At 42.9% G+C, this 23,650-nt stretch overlaps 1 protein-coding gene across 1 annotated transcript in view; it reads left to right on the top strand.

Annotated features, from left to right (window-relative positions):
* The window catches only part of LOC129706564 (receptor-type tyrosine-protein phosphatase R-like), a 187,987-nt gene that overhangs the window by 36,661 nt on the left and 127,676 nt on the right, over positions 1-23,650 (top strand). Inside the window, exon 3 of the mRNA XM_055650926.1 lies at positions 17,200-17,556. Coding sequence (XP_055506901.1) covers positions 17,200-17,556 — 357 coding nt within the window. The remainder of the gene's footprint in view (positions 1-17,199; positions 17,557-23,650) is intronic.

Below are 23,650 nucleotides of genomic sequence, written 5' to 3'. Positions count from 1 at the left end.
GCAGTTCCTTATTCTTAGAAAATAATATGAAATTAAGTTTTTAATGAGGTAAGCTGGTGGTTTGATTTTGGACAGAATTGCGGAAGAACTCCCATGGGATATTTTGCCAAACAGAGACGGCATAATAATAATAATAATAATGATAATGATAATGATAATAATATCTTTTATTGTCATTGCACATCAGTGCAACAAGATTTAGTATGCAGCTTCCAACCGATGTCAAAAAAACAAGATAAATAAATAAAAGCAGGGCACAATCTGAGTGCAGAATGATTGGGATTTCAGAGACTTTTGGATCTAGGTGCAAGGATATGCAGGGAATGGAGGGATGTGGAGCATGTGCAGGTCGAGGAGATTAGTTTATGTTGGTGTGATGTGTAGCACAGACATTCTGGATTGAAGTGCCTGTGCCATATATGATTGGGACAGAATCTTTATTAAACCATTCACAATGCGAAAGAAAATGAATCTTCTATATATAATCAATTTGTTTCCTTCAGTATGTGGCATCTTACACTTCTGTTGATTGAATGCAAGTTGACATGTTTTGTCCATTTTCAGTCCTGGATTGGGAAAATGGGTGTGAGAGATTCATCGATAAGTGCTAAGTGTGAAAACACGATTGCATATTTAATGCCATGAGTTCAGTCAAAAGCAATGTTTTGTTTTTCATTACTTTAACAAACTCAATTGCTGCTTCTTGTGAACGTTCAGCACTCTCCACAGATCTGATCAACTTGCTCCCTATTTCTTAAACCAATTGATTTCAAAGTAGGACTAGCCTTCCAATTCCAAGGGCACTCTACTCAATATAACTCACCACCCTATCACCACACATTAAGTTATGATCTTTATGGGCGGCAAGGTGGTGCAGTGGTAGAGTTGCTGCCTTACAGCTCCAGGTACCTGTGTTTGATCCTGACTATGGGTGCTATCTGTATTGAGTTTGTACATTCTTCCCATGACCTGAGTGGGTTTTCTCAAAGTGCTCCGATTTCCTCCAACACTCCAAAGATGTACAGGTTTGTTAGCGAATTGGCGGTAAAAATTGTTAATTGTCCCTAGTGTGTGTAAGATAGCGTTAATGTGCGGGGATCGCTGTTCGACACAGACTCAGTGCGGCGAAGGGCCTGTTTCTGTACTGTATCTCGAATCCGTGCTTCCTTGTTGCTCACGAGATTCCATATTCAATTTCATTGAGGTTTACCAATTGCTTTCAGCTCATCACTGATGCTCATGTATTGCATTTGAAATTGATAAACTGATATGCTTTATGATTGCCAATTGGTTGTCGAATTAGTATCTTCCTTATGTTGTGGACAATATTGTATTAATTACCATTTAAATTGTAAGCAGCTTCACTGTATCTCAAGAGTGTTCATTGTTGTTGACTGAACTCATCTCATTAAAAGTGTCAGGCAGTGTTTGTACTCTCAGCACTTGTCTTGATGAATTTCTCAATCCCTACATGAACAATCCAGGTCTGTTAACAACTGCTGTATAATTTGCTGTTGTGTGTACAATAGTTGTGCTCATTCATATCAACTAAGTTTTACATGGCTTGTCATGTTGCTACCGGTAACAGAAGGTTGAGATATGCTCTTAGTTAGACCATTAATGCCCGATTTAAGGATGGGCTAACATTGTGGATGTTACAATTTTAAAGAACACTATTTGTTTTATTTTGTTCAGTTTTGAAATTGCCTATTTCTGTTAAGGTTAAAAGATCAACCGTGTCCTAATTTAATGCTTGTGTGGTTCAGCTCTGGAAGTTACCAGTACAGAACCTCTCTGAGGGATAAGCTGTAGCAGATCTGAGACCTCTCCACAAATAAGACAATCCCTTAGCTGTTTGACAGAGGTGTATGGTGCGCTGTCATATTAGTGAGAGACACGTATGGGATGACGCTGGATTTACAACAGATGGAACGTGAGAACAGAGATGCAGCAAGGATAAACTGCCTCCGATTAAATGTTAGTGCAGTGAGGAAAAACAAGACTTTCTACCGGGTTATGCTGCCTATGATGTACCTCTGTATCCTCTGGCACATTGTAAAGGTGAGTTATTTAAAGAATAAGAGCAAAGCTGCATTTAGATCCTATGTAAACTATATCAGGACAATAAATAACAAGTTGACTTTATAACTGAGTGGAAAAACCTTATGCGAATAAGGGTAAAAATCATAAATATTATAGTTTGTTGAGGAAAGTCTGTATGTTTAAGATTGCTATGCTAATGTAATGTGCACATGTTACATTTAAGATTCTACCTGTGAATAATGTTTGATATTTTACAGTTATAAATACATTGATAATTGTTGCAGCACTTAAATGTTTAATTAGGGAGCTTTTGATGTTTAATAGGTTAGTTTGTTATTTTAATGTTCAATTCATACAGATGAATGGTGAAAAGGAAACGTTTGGTTTCATTTCATTCATGACTGAGGTTTCACTGATTTTTTTAAATTATGTGTTCATTTTTCACAATTGTCTACATCTAAGTTTTTGTGGAAAATAATTGCTTGGCATCAGTGGGTCAGCCTTTAACTAATTCAGAGGCTGCCCGCAAAGATGCAGTTTGCTATCTTGACTCTTGTGGATCTGTGACCATGTACACTGCAGGACACTGATTAGCACAGGCAGAAAGGATCAAGGTCACATCCATGGAGGATGGGAGTTCTTGCAACAAGACCAAGGCAAAAAAATCATTTTGTGCAGAATATAAGACGTGTGTGATGGAGAGATGATGGGAGTGTGTGTGTGTGGGTAAGTGGGAGACTGTGTGTGTGTGTGTGTGTGTGTTTGAGGGAGAGTGTGTGAAGGAGTGTGTGTGGGTGGGTGGTTGGGTGGGTGGGAGTGAGTGTGTGTGTGTGTGTGTGTGCGGGAGAGGGCGAGTGTGCGTGCGTGAGGGTGGGCATGCGTGAAGGCATGTGCGTGCGTGAGTGAGGGCGAGTGTCCGTGCGTGATGGAGAGAGTGTACGTGCGAGAGTGAAAGTGCGTGTGTGAGGGTGTGCATGAGTGTGCGAGGGGGCGTGTGTGAGAGTGAGTGTGCATTTGTGAGGGTATGTGCGTGAGGGTGTGTGGGTGAGGGTGCATGTGAGGGTAAGTGCGTGTGTGAGGGTGAGTGTGTATGTGTCAGGGTGTGTGTGAGAATGCGTGTGTGTGTGTGGGTGCGTGTGTGAGGGTGAGTGTGTATGTGTCAGGGTGTGTGTGTGAGAATGCGTGTGTGTGTGTGGGTGCGTGTGTGAGGGTGAGTGTGTATGTGTCGGGGTGTGTGTGTGAGAATGCGTGTGTGTGTGTGGGTGCGTGTGTGAGGGTGAGTGTGTGTGTGTCAGGGTGAATGTACATGTGTGGAAGAATGTAAGTGAGGGTGAGTATGCATGAGGGGGAGTGTGTGTGTGAAAGAGTGTGTGTGGGTGGGTGGTAGAGAGGGTGGGTGGGAAAGTGTGTGTGTAAGAGTGGGTAGTTAATGAGTGTGTGCGAGGGAGAGTGTGTGTTTGATGGAGCATGTGCGTGTGTGAGCGAGAGAGTGTGTGTAAGAGTGTGTGAAGGAGTGTGCATGTGTGCGGGTGGCCAAGTGTGAGAGGGAGAGAGAGAGAGGACATGGATGGAACTGTTGGAGTGTTGCATGTTAATGATAATAAACGTTTAAAAGTAATGAAGCTTCAGTGTAGCTACTAGTTCTCTTGGACAATATTGTGTTCACCTTGTGCATCTCTGGAGAACTACCTCACTGAAAGGTTTCCATAATTTCCTGGATGTATGTGTCAACAGGGAAGACCTGGTGGTGATCTAAATGGCCTGGGACATTGCAGATTCAAACAGGAAGACTTTACGTCATCACCGCCTCAAAATGGAAAGTCTGATTGCCCAGGGGCTTGGTTTGTTTGCAAGAACTCTGCTAGGATAATATTTTTCCTAATAGTTAGCAGTTATGTGTGTGGGATTGTAAATAATCAAATTCAATAAACACAATTAACTGCAAAAATCAAAACTAATTAAATTTAGTTGGTGAATTAGAGTTGTCCAGCATATAAAGTTCCACATTTGCTCACCAAAACCTAAGCTCTCCACCTCACCAGTTATAGGAGTCGAATTAGGCCATTCGGCCCATCGCGTCCACTCCGCCGTTCAATCATGGCTGATCTCTGCCTCCTAATCCCATTTTCTTGCCTTCTCCCCATAATCCTTGACACCTGTTCATTGTAATCATCTTCCTTCCTTCCGCTTTGGCTTTTCGGTGAATGGAAAGGATAATCTGTTAATTTGATTTAATAGAAGGCCTGATTGTTATTTATATATGCTCACCTTTTTTTAATTCTCCTCACACAAACCCCATTTCAACCCAGCAAAGAAAATTAATTCATCGAATGATCACGGGTAATAAAGTATTCCCAGTGAGGGCGAGCTGCAGTTTCCTGGTCACTTTAAGAAAAAACTAGCAACTTCTTGAGACAAATAATGATCTTTTAATCTCTCAATTGACTGGTGTGTCAGGAGTATTTTGGACATTTGCCAATCTCCAATCCTAGTTTAGTTTAGTGTTACAGTGTGGAAACAAGCCCTTCGGCCCTCCGAGTCCATGCCAACCAGTGATCCCAGCGCATTAACATTATCCTACACAAACTTCGGTACAATTTTGCCGAATGCATTTAACCAACAAACCTGTACATCTATCGTGTGGGAGGAAACCGGAGCTCCTGGTGACAACCCATGCGGTCAAGGGGAGAATGGACACATTCTGTATAGACAAGCACCCGTGGTCAGGACCGAACCTGGGTCTCTGGCGTTGCAAAGCACAACTCTATTGCTGCGTCACCTCTAATGCTTGCTCAATGTGCTCAAAATGTGTTTTGATTAGGTGCTAAATTATGTCAGGCATGATTCCATTTAATGTACTGGATAATGTATTTTAAATGTGGATCAATCTATCTTTTAACGTACAATGTGATAGGTATAAGATCAAGTGCAATAAGTAGATATGCCTCTTGTTAACTCAATGTGAATGGCGTTGTCAACCTAGAGATAATCTACTGGTAATACCATACACTAACAAAGATTAATGAACATGGAAGTGATAATTCGACTTAATTGGTCTTCAGTTTTATTAAAATTCCTCTGTTATGTTTTATATTACAGGTATTTTGTAACTGCATTCCATAAACACTTTAATATTGGAGAGCAATTAGTTTCTTCATCTAACTTCTGCATTTTGGAATTTACTTAACCTGAGCAGCAGCCATGTTATCTTCTCTAATAAAGAAAAGATAGACTTGCAGATATATTGTACCTTTCATTAGCTCAGGATGTCCTCGTGTGTATTTGAGCCAAAACACATGTTTTTGAAATATAGTCACGGCAGTAATGTTACACAGCAACTTGTGCACAGGAAACTTCCACAAACAGAATTTTGATATTGCGTGCAGGACCTCTTTAATAGCCTTGATTTAGGTACAAAGGCGGGGCAGTCACAGGTTATCCACTGTGTGGTATGAAATTGTGCCATGGTGTTCTTAAGACAAAGATTAATGAACATTAAGGTCTTAATGGTCTTTTCTGAATCTTTAGAATGCCAACCCACAATTGAACTAGGCATGAAAGTTTGCCATGATGGTAAATTTGTGTTTAAGATTGCACGTTTAAAATTCTAAAATATAACGGTTAGTTATCTTGTAAAAATGATCAATTAATAAACCTTAAAAAACTTTGGGGTGATTTTGACTTTGTTATAAATGCATGTTGCAAATTCTAAAGGATATTTATTTGTAATGTTGTAAAATGACTAATTAATACATCTGAAACTTTAGTGATTTTAAATTTATGTCATGAATGAAGATTTCAAATTCTAAAAAGTAATTTTGTAATCTTGTGAAAGTCCTTGGACAGTTACTTGGAAATGATGGGTTTAGAAGTCTACTAGACCAAGTGCAGACCCGTTGGGTCTGTTCCCCCAACATGCGGTTGTGGGGGGGGGAGGGGAGGCGGCACGCAGCGTCACACACACTAACTATCTCTTTCTCCCCCCCCCACACATGCTAATTACCCCCGTGATATTATATTAATATTATTAATTTGCTCCTTTTACCCCATAACCACCCTGAAGCATAGCCCCCAGCTTGCAGTCACATCTAGAGAGGGGCGGGCGGGGATAGAGAGTGAGGGCAGAGAGAGAGACAGAGACACAGAGAGAGGGGCAAGAGGGATAGGGGGGTGGAGAGGAGGATAAGAGGGAGGGTGGGTGAGGGGGGAAAGGTGGGGGAGGAGAGAGAGAGGGTGAGAGTGAGGAGGAGAGAGGGGGGTGCTGAGGGGGGTGAGGGGGAGGGGGAGAGGAGGAGAGGGGGGGGGGAGAGGGGGGGGGGGAGGAGGGGGGGAGGGGGAGGGAGGGGGGGGGGGGGGGGGGGGAGGAGGGAGAGTGGGGGATAGAGAGGGAAAGGGGGGGAGGGGGAAGGGGGGGGGGGGGGGGGGGGAGAGGAAAGGGGGGGGGGGAGAACCTGAAAAAACATTTTTGATCCAAAAAAGACACATTCTGCAAGCATTGTAGAACCAAAAGAGACACTTTTTGCAAACATTTTAGAACCAATAAACACTTTTTGCAAACATTTTAGAACCAATAGACACATTCTGCAAGCGTTTTAGAACCACTAAGGACACTTACATTTGAGTAGACATGTGTTCAGTGTTATTCACAGCTCAGAGAAACGTGATCCTCTGCCTTCCTCCAGCTTGCAGACACTGATTGAGGCACACGACTTCCTGGTTTTATAGTCCCTCCCCCCTACCGCCAGCAGGGGCAGCAGAGAGAATGGGGAATTTTGTAAAATCATTAATATCTCTGTCATTTTTCATTGACGGGAAAAATCCTCAGCTCACATACGGCAGATGGGGGCTCTGAGCGAGGTGGCCAAAAATAACGGCCGTAGGTGGCGGCATTCTCTCAGAAAGCGCAGCACAGATGGCCAAAACCGGTCAAGAACAGACTTTTAGTAATATAGATAGATGGACCATTCACAAGCAGATGGGACTAGTGTAGATGGGATGTGTTGGGAAGTGTGGGCAAGTTAGGCCAATGGGCCTGTTTCCCCACTGTATGACTCTGGGACCAGGGGTCATTGATTACATCAATTTCATCCATCTGCACTATACTTGTATGTTAGATGTGGTCCAAACTTTACCGTTCCTAGTTTTGAATATACTAAAAAAAATGGGCATTTATTATCGGTTGGGGTAAAGATCTCAAGGGGTTGCAGCCTACTAAGTGAAGACATTTCTGCACATTTCGATCCAAAATGGCCATCCCATTATCCTAGGACCCTGGATTTCAAATAGAGGCAAAAGCCTCTCAATGCCGGCTTTGTTTATTAAATGTATACATTCATAAGTTATAGGAGCAGAATTAGGCCATTCGGCCCATCTGGTCTACTTCATTCTTAGTCCTAAAGAGGCTGTCCCACTGCGGCTACCTAATCTGTGAGTTTAGACGAGTTTGCCCTCAACTCAAACTTGCCGCATGGTCGACACGTGGTCCTAGGAGGTCCTATGAGGTCCTATGAGGTCACTGGAACTCTCCTTCATGCTCGAGGGAAGTTCCTGAATACTCGCGGCGTCAGCGAGGTCGCAGAAATTTTTCCCGCTTGTTGAAAGATTTTCTGCGAGTAAAATTTGGTCGGCATAGTTTTTAACTCGTAGTGGAGTGGGGTCGCTATTTAGTTACAGGCAGTCGAGGGCAGCCGTAGTCAATCTCCTATGCTGACTGGGCATTTTGATTGGCTCATCAGGACCAAAGAAAAATGACAGGTAGGTAAAATGCCCACTAAACTTTATTATACTTCTTAAAAGTGTCTCCGCTCCTTCTCCTCCCCTTCCCCCCTTCACCCCCTTCACCTCCCCTTCACCCCCCCCTTCCCCCCTTCACCTCCCCTTCCCTCCCCTTCACCTCCCCCCCCCCCCCCTTTTTTTTTTCCTTTTTTCCCCCCCCTTCTCTCCCCCCATCTCTCCCCCCTCTCCCCCCATCTCCCCCCCCATCTCTCCCCCCCATCTCTCCCTTTCTCTCACCTTCTCTCCCCTTCTATCTCTCTCCCCCCCCCCTCCGCGCTCTCTAAAGGACTTACCGCTACTGAGCAGCCGTCTTTTACTTTCCTCTTCATCGCAGGTGTGAATTTCAGACAGTGCTTCTCCGCTTTCCCTGGCCCCCACCTTTGTGGTGTGTGTGTGTGTGTGTGTGTGTGTGCGAGAGCGTGTGTGTGTGTGTGTGTGTGTGTGTGTGTGTGTGTGTGTGTGCGTGTGTGTGTGTGTGTGTGTGTGTGTGTGCGTGTGTGTGTGTGTGTGTGTGTGTGTGTGTGGTCTGTCGATCCAGCTCGCGGTTTCAACATGACGGTCGATCCAGCTCAAGGTTTTCCAGGTGAGTGCCCTCGAGCTTGAAGGTCGAAGACACTCTTCTTAACTCGTGGATTAGGTTGCTGCAGTGGGACAGCCCCATTAGTTTAGCTTATTGTCACATACCGAGGTCCAGTGAAAAGCTTTTGTTGCCATTCCACCATTCAATCATGGCTGATCTATCTTGCCCACTCAACCCAATTCTTCTGCCTTCTCCTCATAGCCCCTGGCACCCTTACTAAACAAGAATATGTCAATCTCCACCTTGAATATATCTATTGACTTGGCCTCCACAGCCGTCTGAGGAAATGAGTTCCACAGATTCATCTTGTACATTATTGGCCTGATATTACATGCTCCCTCTTGCCATTATTGCAATTTAAATTTCTTGGTGACGTAAAGTGCCTTGGTGAGTAAAGTGTAAGTCTTTGACTCAAGAGTCTTCGGCGAGGAGGCTGAGGCACGGAGGCCACACTTAATTCGAAATTTGTGATTTTTGTTGTCCACTGGGGAAATGACAGGCAAGTTGGTACAGTGTGTTTCCTGCAGGATTGGGAAGTCAGGGACACTGCTGGTGCTTCTGGAAATTACACCTGCAGAAATTGTGGTCCAAGTGCAGCTCCTGAATAAATGTATTGGGGAACTGGAGCAGTAATTGGATGACCTCAGGGCTATCCGGGAAAACAAGAGTTTCCTGGACAGGACTTACAGTGAGGTAGGTTGTCACACCAAGGATACAGGAAGAGCGAAGGTGGGTGACTGTGAGAAAGAGGAGTAAACGTGGCATGCAGGAGACTCTGGTGGCTGTACCTACTGAAAACAGGTACACCCTCTTGGGAGCGGATGGATTGACAAGATTGAGTGTTAGCCAGGGCTGTGATCACAACCCTGGTGCTGAGGCTCAATGGGGAAGAGTGACTTCAGGCAGAGCCGTAGTGGTGGGAGACTCCATTGTCAGAGGTGCGGACAGGAGATTCTGCGGCAGCAGGGCGATACTCCAGGATGGTACGTTGCCTCACTGGTGCCAGGGCCCAGGACGTCTCGGAGCGGCTACATGACATCCTCAAGAGTGATGGGAAGCAGCCGGAGGTTGTTGTGCATGTTGGCATCAATTATATAGGTTGGAAGAGGAAGGAGGTTCTGCAACAAGAATTTAGGGAATTGGGTATAAAGAAGATTGAAAAGCAGGACCTGCAGGGTAGTGATCTCAGGATTGCTTCCAGTACCTCGTGCTAGTGAAGGTAAGAATAGGGAGATAGAGGATATGAATGTGTGGCTGAGGAGTTGGTGCACAGGGCAGGGATTCGGATTTCTGAATCATTGGGACCTCTTCTGGGGCAGGGTGACCTGTATAAAAGGGACGGGTTGCACCTAAACTGGAGGGGGACCAACATCCCAGCGGGAAGGATTGCTTAAGCTACACGGGAGGGTTTAAACTAGATTGGCAGGGGGGTGAGATCTCGTGCAGGACAGAGGCATGTGACAGGATAGAGGTTGGTATGGAGGGTGGTGTAGGAAAGGGTAGTGGGCAGAATAGGCAGGTGAAAGGCAGAGAGCAAGGAAGGAGGGTTGGTTTATACTGCACATATTTTAATGCAAGGGGCCTAACGGGTAAGGCAGATGAGCTTAGGGCGTGGATAGGTACGAGCGATTGGGACGTTGTAGCCATGACTGAAACCTGGTTAAGGGAGGGGCAGGACTGGCAGCTCAATGTTCCGGGGTACAGGAGCTTCAGGAGACAGTGGTGAGGGAAAATGAGGAGAGGGGGGGTTGCATTGTTGGTTAAGGGGGATGTCACGACTTCAGAGGTGACATTACAGATGGTTTGTCTAGTGAGGCTATATGGGTAGCGCTGTGGAACAAAAATGGAGTGATCACCTTGTTGGGGGTGTACTACAGACCCCCGAATAGTCAACAGGGATTAGAAAAACAAATGTGCTGGGACAGACAGCTGCAGGTCAAATAAGGTTGTTGTAGTAGGGGATTTCAACTTTCCAAATATAGACTGGGAAAACCATAGCGTGAAGGGTTCTGATGGGGTGCAATTCCTCAAAAGTGTTCAGGGGAGTTTTCTTAAGCAATATGTGGAGGCCCCCCACACCTGAGAGGGCACCACTGAATCTAGTATTGGGAAATCGGGAAGGGTAAGTTAATGACGTGTGTGTGGAGGAGTCGTTTGTGACTAGTGACCACAGTTTGATTATGTTTAAGCTAGTTATGGATAGGGACGGAGAGGGTCCACATGTTAAAATGCTCAACTGGGGTAAGGCCAACTTTAGGATATGAGAGAAAACCTCGTTCAAGCTGACTGGAGCAGGTTATTAGGGGGGAAAGGAACATCGGCCAAGTGGGATGTTTTAAAAAGTGTACTGAAGAAAGCTCAGGATGTGTACGTCCCCGTTAGAGTGAAGGGCAAAGCAGGGAAATGTAAGGAAATTTGATTGACGAGGGAAATTGAGAGCGCAGGCAAGTGGGACTAGTGTTGCTGGTACATTGTTAGTCGGTGTGGGTGAGTTGGGATGAAGGACCTGTTTCCACACTGTATCACTCTATAACCTTTTCTTTCAGTTAATATCAACTTGCAAAATTCCTTAAAGCTGTCACGACTTGTGCTGTTTGATGCTCATGATATAATCTGTTATGATAATGTTATGATATGATGTTGTTGACGCTCATAAAAGTCTAGCCTGCTGAGAATATTGGTGGGATTTGAGTTGCACAGTGAGGCTTGCGTAATTAGACATTATTGCTATTGAGATATTAAAATTATAATACCCTCATAGCGCTGGATTTTAATTTCTTAAAGCTGTAAACAGAAATTATTTGACATTTAAATTCTATTGCTAGGTGGAAAGCCTAAATCTTAGAAGCTTAAATCTCTGAAGCAAAATATTCTCGAAGTGTTGATATGTTTTGTTCCCATATGAGAAGCAATATCAATATTGTTTCCACTTCATGTTTGAGAGAATATTGTCCGTGATTTTTCTACAAACCACCAAGATCATGATTTCCTGCCAAGAAATGGTATATAATCTAATGGTAACTCAAGAGATATTTCTAATTGCTGAAGAAACAGCCACAGTTAATTAGTGTAGCAGGCATAGCTATAACAGCAGGAAACATATTTCATGTACAGGAAGGGTTTCATAATCAAACACACCTAGAGGTATGTACTGTAGATGCATTTTAATTGCAATTCATCATTTAACCTTTCCATCCAAGAAAAGACAGCTATTTCCTGTTTAGTTGTAATATCCTAGGCAACCAATTATAATTTACAGCATTTATTTCTGGCTTTGAATTTAATTATTTGGAAATCATTACAAAAGCCTTAAGTTCCATCAACTATTAAACCTTCTTTTGTTTCTGTTCCTTGTTTTTCATTCAGCGATAAAAGTAGAATTTGCTGCAAATATCGTAGGCAGACAATAGATGTTGTGCTACAAGAAGTGGTTTTTGGTGGAGTGAATGAATGTGTTTGATTGAAATGTTGAATAAAAAGGCAGATTGTTTATTCTCAAGCAGCTAACTGAATGAGGAGGAAGAGATGCATTGTTTTAATATTAAGTTCTTAAGCATTTTTTCTCAGATGAAACTAATTCGCGTTAGTTTCACTGTGCTTTAGATGAAGTTTCCATATGTTTATTGCTAAATCCTCCATCAAGAATTGCCTTTCCATTGTTCCCCAAAATACTATGCAACTACCCAATCACTCTCAAAACTGCCAATTCTATTTTTTGATCATTGTATCATATGACATAAATCGAGCTGGCTAATGTATAGTTGCTACACTGGTGGTGAACCCTGGGAAGGGTTGTGAAAGATCATGGTAACTGCTCTGAGAGTAGATTGATCCAATACCTTTACATTGACTTGGGATGAATATGTTTAATGAGACTGGTGTTTGTTTTTAAATGTCACTTCGTATCGATTGCAGTGCTGGGCTGGGGTTAGCTCTCTCCTGACTTCAGTGCCTATCCATTGCAACACAGGTGAACTAGAAGTCTGATGCCAGTGTGTTAAACTTCCTGGCCCTTTTGTGCTGGGAACATGGCCAGATGCATTTCCCATCTCATGCCTCAGAGTTATGGCGGGGATATGGTTGCTGGTTCCTTTTACAATGTCATATTCCCTGTTTAACTTTTATACATTTTAATGTATTTATATTTATTTGTTTGAGGTAAAGTTATTATTTTAAAATTTAGCTTTATAATTTTTTTACTTATTCAAATCCATTGAAACTTTTAAAAATGTGTGATGATAAATACTGTATTTAAACTTTCACACTATAGGTCCAACTAATGGCCATCAGGAAATTGCAGGGGTGGGGCATCAGGATCCACTGCCTGAGTCCTAGATAAAGTCATAGAGTCTTACAGCATGGAAACAGGCCCTTAGATCCAACGTGCCCACACTGGCCAACAATGTCCCATCTACACTAGTCCCATTTGCTTGCGTTTGGCCCATATCCCTCTAAACGTGCCCTATCCATATACATCTCCCCACTCATAGGATCACCATGGCAATGAGGCCTCCAGGTTGACTGGATGAGCGGGCCTGCTTAAAGTAGAACCACACAGAAAGCAGGGGAGGAGGTTGGGGAACGAGCTGGATGGAGGATGACCAAATCTGTAATGTGATGGCCTGGAAATCCCTTTGGCAAACTCTGACAAAAATATTGCTATATTTCTTGTTTGAAAATTGGTTTAAACAAGAGTAGAGAAACATTGAACTAATTTCCAGGCTCGTAAGAACCTAAATTTGATCCCTATTTCCCAACACTAGAAACATGCTTTGAATGATCTAAAATTGCCCTAAATAATGTTAACATCTGAAATATGTCCCTGAAATATTTTTGTACACCCAGCAGATCAGGCAGCATCTTTGGAGAGACAAACCCATAACATGAGTGTGCACCGTGAGCTCCATGTTGTTAAGAGAGTAACATATCTCTTTCCTATTTCTGGAAAAGGTCTTCAACCCGAAGCAATAATTTAGACTTTAGATGATAGAGATACCGTTCGGTCCAGCAATTAACATACACTAACGCTATCCTACACATTAGGACAATTTACAGTTTTACCGAAGCCAATTAACCCTGCACATCTGTAGGTCTTTAGAGGGTGGGAGGAAACCTGAAAAACCCAAGTGGTCACAGGGAGAACGTACAAACATTGTACAGACACCACCCGGATTTCCAGTGCTGTAAGGCAGCAACTCTACCACTGCCTTAAATTGTTTTTCTTTCCACAGACAATTTATTGTATTTTACTATCAGTTTATGTTCTTGTTTGAAATTTTCAGCATCTGCAGTTTTTTTAACTTTTCAACTTTTATCATAATCATAAGCGTAATTTATTAGCTAAGTATGTTTTGCAACATACGAGAATTTGGTTTGCCAAACAGTCACACCAAAAAAGCAACAAGACACACGACTACATAAAAATTTGACATAAACATCCACCACAGCGGCTCCTCCTCATTCCCCACTGTGATGGAAGGCAATAAATTCTCATCTTCTTTTCTCCTGCAGTCAGGGGAGTTCAACCATATGCAGTCAGGGCCTTTAAAGCTCCCGCAGCCGGCAATCGAAGCTCCCACGTCGGGGCCGGGGTGGTCGAAGCTCCTGCGGCTTAGAGCTTCCAAAGCCGGTCCCTAACCAGGGACCATGGGCTCCATGTTGTTAAAGTCCCAGCACGAGGCCGCCAGCTCCACGATGTTAGGCCGCAGTGCTGACGGAGATACGACACGGGAAAAGTGGCATCTCCATCAAGGAAAGAGATTTAAAAAAGTCTCCCCCACCCCCCACATAACACAAAACTAAAGATAAACTAAAACTTACATTTTACAACAAACTAAAAACACAAAGAAGGAAAAAAGACGAGGCAGACCATTGGCGAGGCAGCCACCGTTCGGCGCCCCCTGGTGGTAAAATCTGTTTTCTTTGTAACTGTGCATTATGAAGTGCCAACGGTTAGATTACATTCTATGTCATCATTGCAATATGTGACCTCTTACATTTTTATACACAATCCCCTGCATGTGCCTTAGTGGTCAGCGTCGGGGCCATGGTCGCTTTCAGCTTCCTTGCCTTGCGAGCATTCCAATCTTCCGATCCTGATCTCTTTGCATCTCTGTTTAATGATAAAGTAGTAGGAAGTGAGGGTGAGGAACATAAACAGAATCTTATGGAGAGACATTTAAACTTGATTAGTACGTGACACACAGAAATAGGCTTTAGCAAGGCTTTAAATTTAGGAGAGAGAAATCGATTAGCCGCGTCTGTGTATCCAACTATACTTGATGGGCCAACGGCTTGTGGCTCCTATTTTTTGCCCGTGATGAAATGGTTATTAAAGTTCACAGTTTTTTATTTTTTTTTTTCCTTCTTTGCAGGCAATGAAATGCAGCAGAAAGGTAGATGAATTTGCTAACTTCGCAAGACTACCCATGAAGAATTGCACTCATTTTATGCAACTTTCATCACAGAGATCTCTCTATTAATCACTGCATGCTGTAAGTTACCTTTAAATGTTCTCATAAGCTCCCTTGGCCACAAAGAGAAGTGTCTTCCAAAGAACTACCTTGACTATTGTAAAAGACATCTTTGTAGTGTGGAATGTTAACACTTTGCCCCCCTGTCATTAAAGATTCTGTAGAAATCCTCTCCATCCTTTCCACGTCCTAGCTTTATTGATCAATTCCTTTAAGCAGTATCAGCACTTGGTGTTTGAAGATGAAATTAATTCAAGTTAAATCAGTCGGTCTCTTATATGCACAAGAAGATGTGGTTGTAGCAGTACAATGAAATAAATAGAATAGTGCAGCAGAAACTAACGGGCACATGCACTACAACAGAAATCACACAATGCCAAATTATACCGACTTTGCACATAAACAGAATCTTTCCTAAAATAATTTAAAAAAATCTTGGTGATTACACAAAAACTAATCATTATTTTATTTAAATTTTGGTTGAAATCCTTTGAGTGTCTAGTGTATCCATTGCGGATTTAGGATGGAACGTTTGTGGTGCATTTTGCCCCTCAAAATCCTGATGGTGTAGGTTCCATAGATGTTCTTGAACCTAGGGGTATGGAACTTCAGGCTTCTGTAGCTCCTGTCCGATGGTAGCAGTGAAACTTTACTTCGGATATTCCGTGATGGGGCTCCTTGATGATGCTCATTGCCACAGCATGGGTATATTTAGGCCAATCACCATGATGTAACTAAGCAAATTTCATGGCTGCTCTCTTATAATTTACCTTCTGAGGCTATGAGAATCTGGTCCAAATAATCCCCACCATCTATTGTAATAGACATGGTAGTGTGGAATTTAACACTTTGCCCCCTGTCATTAAAGATTCTGTATGAGATCCTGGAAAATGTGAACCACGTCCTTTACTTTAGGAGTCAATTCAACGCTGCCTTCAAAATGCCAGCACTTGAGTGTTTGAAGATGAAATTAATTCAAGTTAAATCAGGTTTATCGTTATATGCACAAGCATGATGAAGTACCAGTACAATGAAAAATCTTTCTTGCAGCAGCATCACGGGCACATGGACTCAGACAAACACACAGAAACAAATTATACATAAATTACACACAAATTTCCTAAAAGGCCATAATTTCAAAAAATTACATTAGTGCAAAATTGCATAATCTACCTGGCAACAGTGTTCTCTCCCCTCCTGCATGCTTCTTGACAACCGAACTACCACCAGCAGGCATCTCAAAGCACTGAAAATGTTGAGTCAAAATGCTGTCTCTGCAAAAATCCACCAGTTCATTGGCTAGATGTGCCATGCCAATGTCCACAGTATTGAGGCTTTATTTACCATGCTGTTTGTATGCCTGACACCAGATCAAAAACACCACTGTTCAATGGGAGAATACCAGTGCTAAACTAAAAACAAATAAAGGGTGAGCTCAAAGCTTTGTTAAAGAAGCATGTCTTCCCTATTGAGTCTTAGGAAGCTCTGGGCCTAAGCTCTTAAAATGGAGAAGGAGAGTTCAGGAAGGATTAGAGAAACTTGAGCCTGTGCACAACCAGAACACCGAAGCTTTGTGTAGACAATGAAAGGAGTGCACCTCCTTCACAACATACTCAATGCCGACCCTCAGAGCCATCTCCTGTTCCAGATAGGGTAACATTTACATTTCCCACTTTGGCCTCAGAAGCCACTTCAGAATCCCCAAATCTGGAATGGAAACAAGTCTCCCTCTATCTTGAAGTTTTGTGAAGTATAGCATGAAGATAGTCACAAAAAGATGGAGTAACTCAGCGGGACAAGCAGCATCAATGGAGAGAAGGAATGGGTGTTGTTTCTGGTCGAGACCCTTCTTCAGAAGTATAGCATAGTGTTTAATAAATGTAACTGTACCACTGTTGTGATGATCTAACTAAATTGACAAAGCTATTTGCTTACAGCTTGATCAAATATCAACTATCACAATCCTTTGTGAATTGTACTTTTCTGCCAAAGAACAAATCAGTAGCACATATCAGTTTTATCTCAAAGTGCAGGCAATTACTTGAAACCTAGAGAATAGCTATTGCAGGCTGATAAGAACTAATCCAACCTTTTATGCGCAATCTTGCTCGGAGCCCTGGGAAAGACACGCCAAAAATCCATTCCATTCTCCCCGCAGTTTGATGGAGATAAAAATGCGTCAGCTTTTTAACTCTTATTATTCACTATTGGAGAGCAAATGTAATGCAAGTGAGTTCTACCTCCTAAGATAGACACAAAATGCTGGAGTACCTCAGCGGGTCAGGCAGTATCTCTGGAGAAAAGCAATGGGTGACATTTTGAGTTGAGACCCTTCTTCAGACCCTCTCTGAGGAGTCCTGCCTCCTCTCAGAATTTATTCTAAATACTTTTGGAAATGTGGCACTGCATGTCCAGGGTAAAATTAATTCTTCTGTTGATATGCAGAAAACGGAGCTTTGTGTTTTGGGAATTGTTTATGCAATTCAATTATTGTCTTGGTTTTTTTTTGTGCTTTGGAAAATTACACAGGAAAAGAAAAACTGCATTGAATTTTATATCTCGCCAATAAAACATGAACGTGGTTTATTACATCCAATACCTTCTGAAGAAGTGATACAATCACTCAATGTAAACATGATGCACCAAAGTCTCTCTGAATTTGGTATCACGCAGGTTATCCCTGAGGTAAGCAATGTTTACTTTTAATGTAAGATAGACGCATAATGCTGGAGTAAAGGGCCTGTCCCACCAGCATGCGATTGCATGCGTCTAGCGCGACCAAACGGAAGTTGAGCTTCCTGATAAAAATGATGCATTTTCCCTACTTGTTTATTAATTCAATGCCCAAAAATGTGAACACATGCAATGAAGAACTGGACAACAGAAAACAAAATGTCTTGAACAATAACTAACCTGTAATCTGCTCTTTTGAAATATTCCAAGTTGTGGTATGGTGTGTCTTTAAGAGTTTGATGGATGCCTGGAGCAGCAACAATAATTGTATTTGTGTCATCTCTTAAATTAAGATCAAATCATATCAGAATAACAATACTTATGCTCATAGAGTCATTGAGTGCTGCAGTGTGGAAACAGGCCCTTCAGCCCAACTCGCCCACACCAGCCAACAATGTCCCAGCTGCACTAGTCCCACTTGCCTGTGCTTAGGTCCATATTCCTCCAAACCTGTCCTATCCATGTACCTGTCTAACTGTTTCTTAAATGATGGGTTAGTCCCAGCATCAACTTCCTCCTTTGGCCACTTGTTCCATACCCCCCCCCCCCCCCCCCCCCATCCTTTGTATGAAAAAGCTACCCTTCGGATTCCTATTAAATCTTTTCCCCTTCACTTTGAACCTATGTCCTCTGGTCCTTGATTCCCCTACTCTGGGCAAAAGACTCTGTGCATCTACCCAATCTATTCCTCTCATGATCTTATATACCTCTATAAGATCATCCCTCATCCTCCTGCGCTCCATGGAATAGAGACCCAGCCCACTTAACCTCTCCCTATAGCTCACACCATGTAGCCCTGGCAACATCCTCGTACATCGATTCTGAAACCTTTCAAGCTTGACAATATATTTCCTGTAACATGGTGCCCAGAACCAAAGACAATATTCTAAATGCGGTCTCACCAACGTCTTATACAACTGCAACAGGACCTCCCAACTTCTATACTCAATACTCTGACTGATGACGGCCAAAGTGCCAAAAGCTCTTTTAACCACCTTATCGACCCGTGACTCGACGTTCAAGGAACCATGCACCTGTACTCCTAGATCCCTCTGCTCTACAACACTACCCAGAGGCCCACCATTTCCTGCCCTTATTCGCGTCTCAAAATGCAACACCTCACACTTCTCGTTATTAAATTCCATCAACCATTCCTCCGCCCATCTGGCCAATCGATCCAGATCCTGCTGCAATTGTTCACAACCATCTTCACTATATGCAAAACCACTAACTTTTGTATCATCAGCAAACTTGCTAATCTTGGTCCAAATCATTGATGTAGATGACAAACAGTAACGGGCCCAGCACTGAACCCTGAGGCACACCACTAGTCACAGGCATCCAGTCTGAGAAGCAACCTGTCACTATTTCCCTCTGCTTCCTTCCATGGAGCCAATTTGCTATCCATTCAGCTATCTCTCCTTGGATCCCATGCAATCTAACCTTCCAGAGCAGCCTACTATGCGGAACCTTGTCAAACACCTTACTAAAGTCCATGTACACAACATTTATAGCTCTGCCCTCATAAACCTTTTTGGACAAGTCTTCAAAGAAATCAATCAAATTTGTGAGACACGACCTCCCACATACAAAACCATGCTGACTATCCCTAATCAGCCCTTGCCCATTCAAATGCCTGTATATCCTATCCTTCAGAATACTCTCCAGTAATTTACGAACTACAGATGCTAAGCTCACCGCCCTATAGTTCCCAGCATTTTCCCTGCAGCCCTTCTTGAAAAGAGGTACAACATTTGCCACCCTCCAGTCTTCCGGCACCTCCCCCGTATTTAAGGACATCTCGTAAATTTCAACCAGGGCTCCCACAATTTCCTCTCTAGTTCCCCACAATGTCCTGGGATATATCAGATCAGGCCCTGGAGATTTGTTTATCTTCAAACACGACGGTACCTTCAGTACTTCTTTGACAGTAACCCTGGCTGCTCTCAAGACACTTCCAGTGCCTGCTCCAATTTCCTCCGTCTTACTGTCTTTCTCCTCGGTAAATATAGAGGAGAAATACTCATTAAGGACCTTGCCCATCTCCTGTGGCTCCACACAGAGGTGACCGCTTTGATTCCTGAGAGGTCCCACTCTCTCTCTAGTTACTCTTTCCCCCCTTTGTACAGTATTTATAAAATCCTTTGGGATTGTCCTTAATGCTACCTGCCAGAGCTCCCCTGGCCCCTTTTTGCTCGTCTGATTTCCTTTTTTAGTTTACTCCTTAGCTCCCGAATCTCCTCCAGCGATGCACTTGATCCCAGCTGCCCATACCTGTCCCATGCATCCTTCTTGTTTTTGACTAACGTCTCAATCTCCCTCGTCCTTACGTTTGTCTGCTTCGCTGTACCTCTAATGGGGACATACACATCGTGAGCTTTCTTCAGTACACTTTTAAAAACATCCTACTTGGCCAATATATAATGGGACAGAAACATTTGGAAAATAATGATGTAAAATGAAATGTAATCTTATGGGAAAGCTTATGTTCATGATGATCATTTTTATAGTGTCTGAAGACGAGAGGCAGAGGAGGGATCAAGGTGGTAGAGGGGGTCTGGTCCACTGTTTACTGGCATACAGACCACGGGCAAACCTCTGCAATTTGCTAACCACAGATAAGGCAGAATGGAGCTAGAGGCAGAATGAAGTTCTGTTTGTTCAGCACAATTAAAAAGTGTTTGTTTCCCTGAGTTGAGGCTGCTTTTGTGAAGTTGGGCTTTGCAAGATCAGCTGCATTCATAAAATCAGGTGCCGAGGACAAGCCATTTATTGCTGTGGTCTATCTCTGAATCTGGGGTCTTCAGTTGGATCTGTTGGGATTTGCAGTTCCTTTCTCAATGCAGCTTGGTCATGGCGCGTATATGCAGCAGGTGCGTGCAGGAGTGTGTGTACACATGTCTTCAATGCTTCAATGGGGCGTTATCTGTTCCATATGCAACTGAACAGTGAAATTACTTTTTGCATATTTATGTGTGTGTGTATCAACTCCCTCAGCCTGCTGTATCTGCCACAGGTTAGTCAGGGTGAGTAGGTACCACAGGCTGTGCTGCATACAGGGAAATTTGATCCCCTAAGTCTTATTAAAGATTTATTGCTAATGATTTACCGTGATGTGCAGTAGCATCCTGCCAATTCTGTCAAACTTGTAGGCCACATTCCAAGCCTCTCAAATCCCTCTCTTTTCTGAATACTGCCCCCTTTCTCTTTGGACTTCAGCCTCCCTCTCATATAACACAGAACAGTGCTGCACAGGAACAGGCCCTACAGCACACAATGTCCGCACCAAACATGATGCCAAGACCAAATTTTCTCTGCCTGCACATAACCCATATCTTGCCATTCCCTGCGTAGCCAAAGGTTCAAAGGGTTCAAACGGTATTTTATTGTGACGTGTACCAATTAAGGTACAGTGAAACTCGATTTACCACACAGTCACACTATACAAAGCAACAAACACACAAATACATGAAAGTTAACATAAACATCCACCACAGCGGATTCCCCACATTCCTCACTGTGATGGAAGGCTATAAAATCTAATCTACTTCACTCTTTATTTTCCTGTGGACGGGGCAGTCGACCCATCCGCAGTTGGAGTGATCGAAGCTCCCACATCCGTGTTCTATTCAAAAATCTCTTAGATGCTACTAGCATATCTGCTTCCACCACCTCCCCCACCCCCAACAGTGTGTTCCAGACAATCTCCACCCTATGTATATATATATATATATTTTTTTCTTTTAATTGCCCGGACATTCACTTTAAACTTTGACCCTTTCACCTTAAAGCTATGCTGGGAAAAAGGATTGTCAGTAAGAACCAATCTATGCCTCTCAAATGTATATACGTGTATCAGCTCTCCCCTCATTCTCTGGTGTTCCAGAGAAAACCATCCAAGTCTGTCCAACCTCTTCCTATAGTTAATGCCCCCTAATCCAGGCATCATTCTGGTAAACTTGTTTCTGCACCCTTTCCAAAGCCTGCATATCCTTTCTATAATGGAGTAATCAGAACTGCATGCAATACTCCAAATGCGGCAATGCTCTATAAAGTTGCACTATGACTCTTACACACAACCAGTTCAAAATATTGCTGCAAACAGAGTCTATTTGTAAAATGTAGCGTTTCCTCTTGCAGCTGTAATATCTCCATTGAATTGAATGGGTCTGTAGACTTTGTACCAGGTCCAGGTTGGTACCTAATCCAGAATCAGATTATCCAGGGTAAATGCTGGCCAATTCCAGTCACTTTCTGCTCCAGATCATGGTGCATCCAGGAAATCGCTAGCAAAACTCTGTTAGTAAATAAGGTCATAAATGATAGGAGCAGAATTAGGCAATTCGGCCCATCAAGACTATGCCATTCAATCATGGTTGATCTATCTATCCCTCCAAATCCCATTCTCCTACTTTCTCCTCATAACCCCTGACACACTCAAGAATCTATCTATCTCTACCTTAACAATATCCATAGACTTGGCATCCATGGCCTTCTGTGGCAAATAATTCCACATTCACCACCCTCTGACTGAAGATTCCTCCTCATCTCCTTCCTAAAGGAACATCCTTTAACTTTGAGGCTATGATCGATGGTCCTAGACTCTCCCACTAGTGGAAACATCCTCTCCACATCCACTCTATCCAGGCCTTTGACTATTCGGTAAGTTTCAATGAGGTCCCCACCCCTCATCCGTCTAAGCTCCAGCGAGTACAGACCCTGTGCCGTTAAATGCTCATCATCTGTTAAACCCCAGATTCTTATGTTTGCGTGGGAATCCTGAACAAGTCAGCTCACAAGTGCTGGTAGGTATAGTGCAAAATCATCGTAAACGTTTTTAAACAATGCAATTGTAAGGTGGAAGCTGAACGGCCAGAAATCTGCACAAAACACAAAAACTATTGAGGGCCTGCTTCTGTGCCGTAAATCTCAAAGTTTAAAAAAAGTATATATCCCACTGGATATTAAAATCGTTTTTTTTAATGTAAATGGAAACAAGATTGGATCAACTTTATGACACAGCAAGAAACCTGTTACTTAATGAGCACATTTAGAGGTCACGGATCAATTAAGTTGAAAACAGGAGCAGACTAGATTTGTGTGTGCTAATGAGATTGTAAATTTGTACAAGAGTCCACTGCAGCTTATGAATAAATGAACACGGCAACAGGGATCAGAAGAGCGAGTAAATCATAGCGTAGGAGCATACTGGCAAATAAATGAAGGGAGCAGCAGGCTTGTGGTGAAAGGATGCGTTAATTGGGTCAGGTATGCCAAAAGTTATATTAGTATAAAAAAAATAATGGCACAGTTGACATGGAAGAATCGAAATTCTCAAAGAACAGAAAGCATTAAAAACCTTTCAGCCCACAATATTTGCACCGAACATGTTGCTAAGATAAACTAATCTCATCGGCCTGCACATGATCTATATCACTCCACTCCCTGCAAATCAGTGCGTCTATCTAAAAGCCACTATCGTATCTGCCTGATCATCACCCCTGTCAGCACATTCCAGGCATCCACCACTCTCTGTGCAAAATAACTAGCCCTGCAGATCTGCTTTTAAAATTTGCCCCTCTTGCCTTAAAGCTATACCCTCTCGTCTTTGTGATTTCAATACTGGGGGGGGGGAATTCTGTCTGTTTGCCCCATCTCTGCCTCTCATAATTTTATGCACTTCCATCAGGTCTCCCCTCAACCGCCGGCGAAAACAGAAAATATTGCTGGCCATTCATTACTGGCCAAAATTCACCATTCCTCCTCATATCAACATCATGTGGGTCACCATTAAACTTAGAGTCCACTAAACCAGCCACATAAATACTTCCTCATCTTCTCTCTAACTCTTCCACCAAATGCAACTCTAAGGATGCAAAACCTGAAAAACAAAATCACAATACAATACCACGTGTAGATATAAACATTTCTTGGGAATGATGCATTTTTACATTTAAGGTGCCTGTGAGGACATGGTTTCCTTGCACACAACTCCATCTGGTCAACGGTGTGGGCCAATAAAAAGATGTGGCATCTCTTCTTTGTG

This window comes from Leucoraja erinacea, chromosome 19 (genome assembly GCF_028641065.1).
Source record: "Leucoraja erinacea ecotype New England chromosome 19, Leri_hhj_1, whole genome shotgun sequence".
Lineage (NCBI taxonomy): Eukaryota > Metazoa > Chordata > Chondrichthyes > Rajiformes > Rajidae > Leucoraja > Leucoraja erinaceus.
This window is presented reverse-complemented; position numbering and strand designations above follow the sequence as displayed.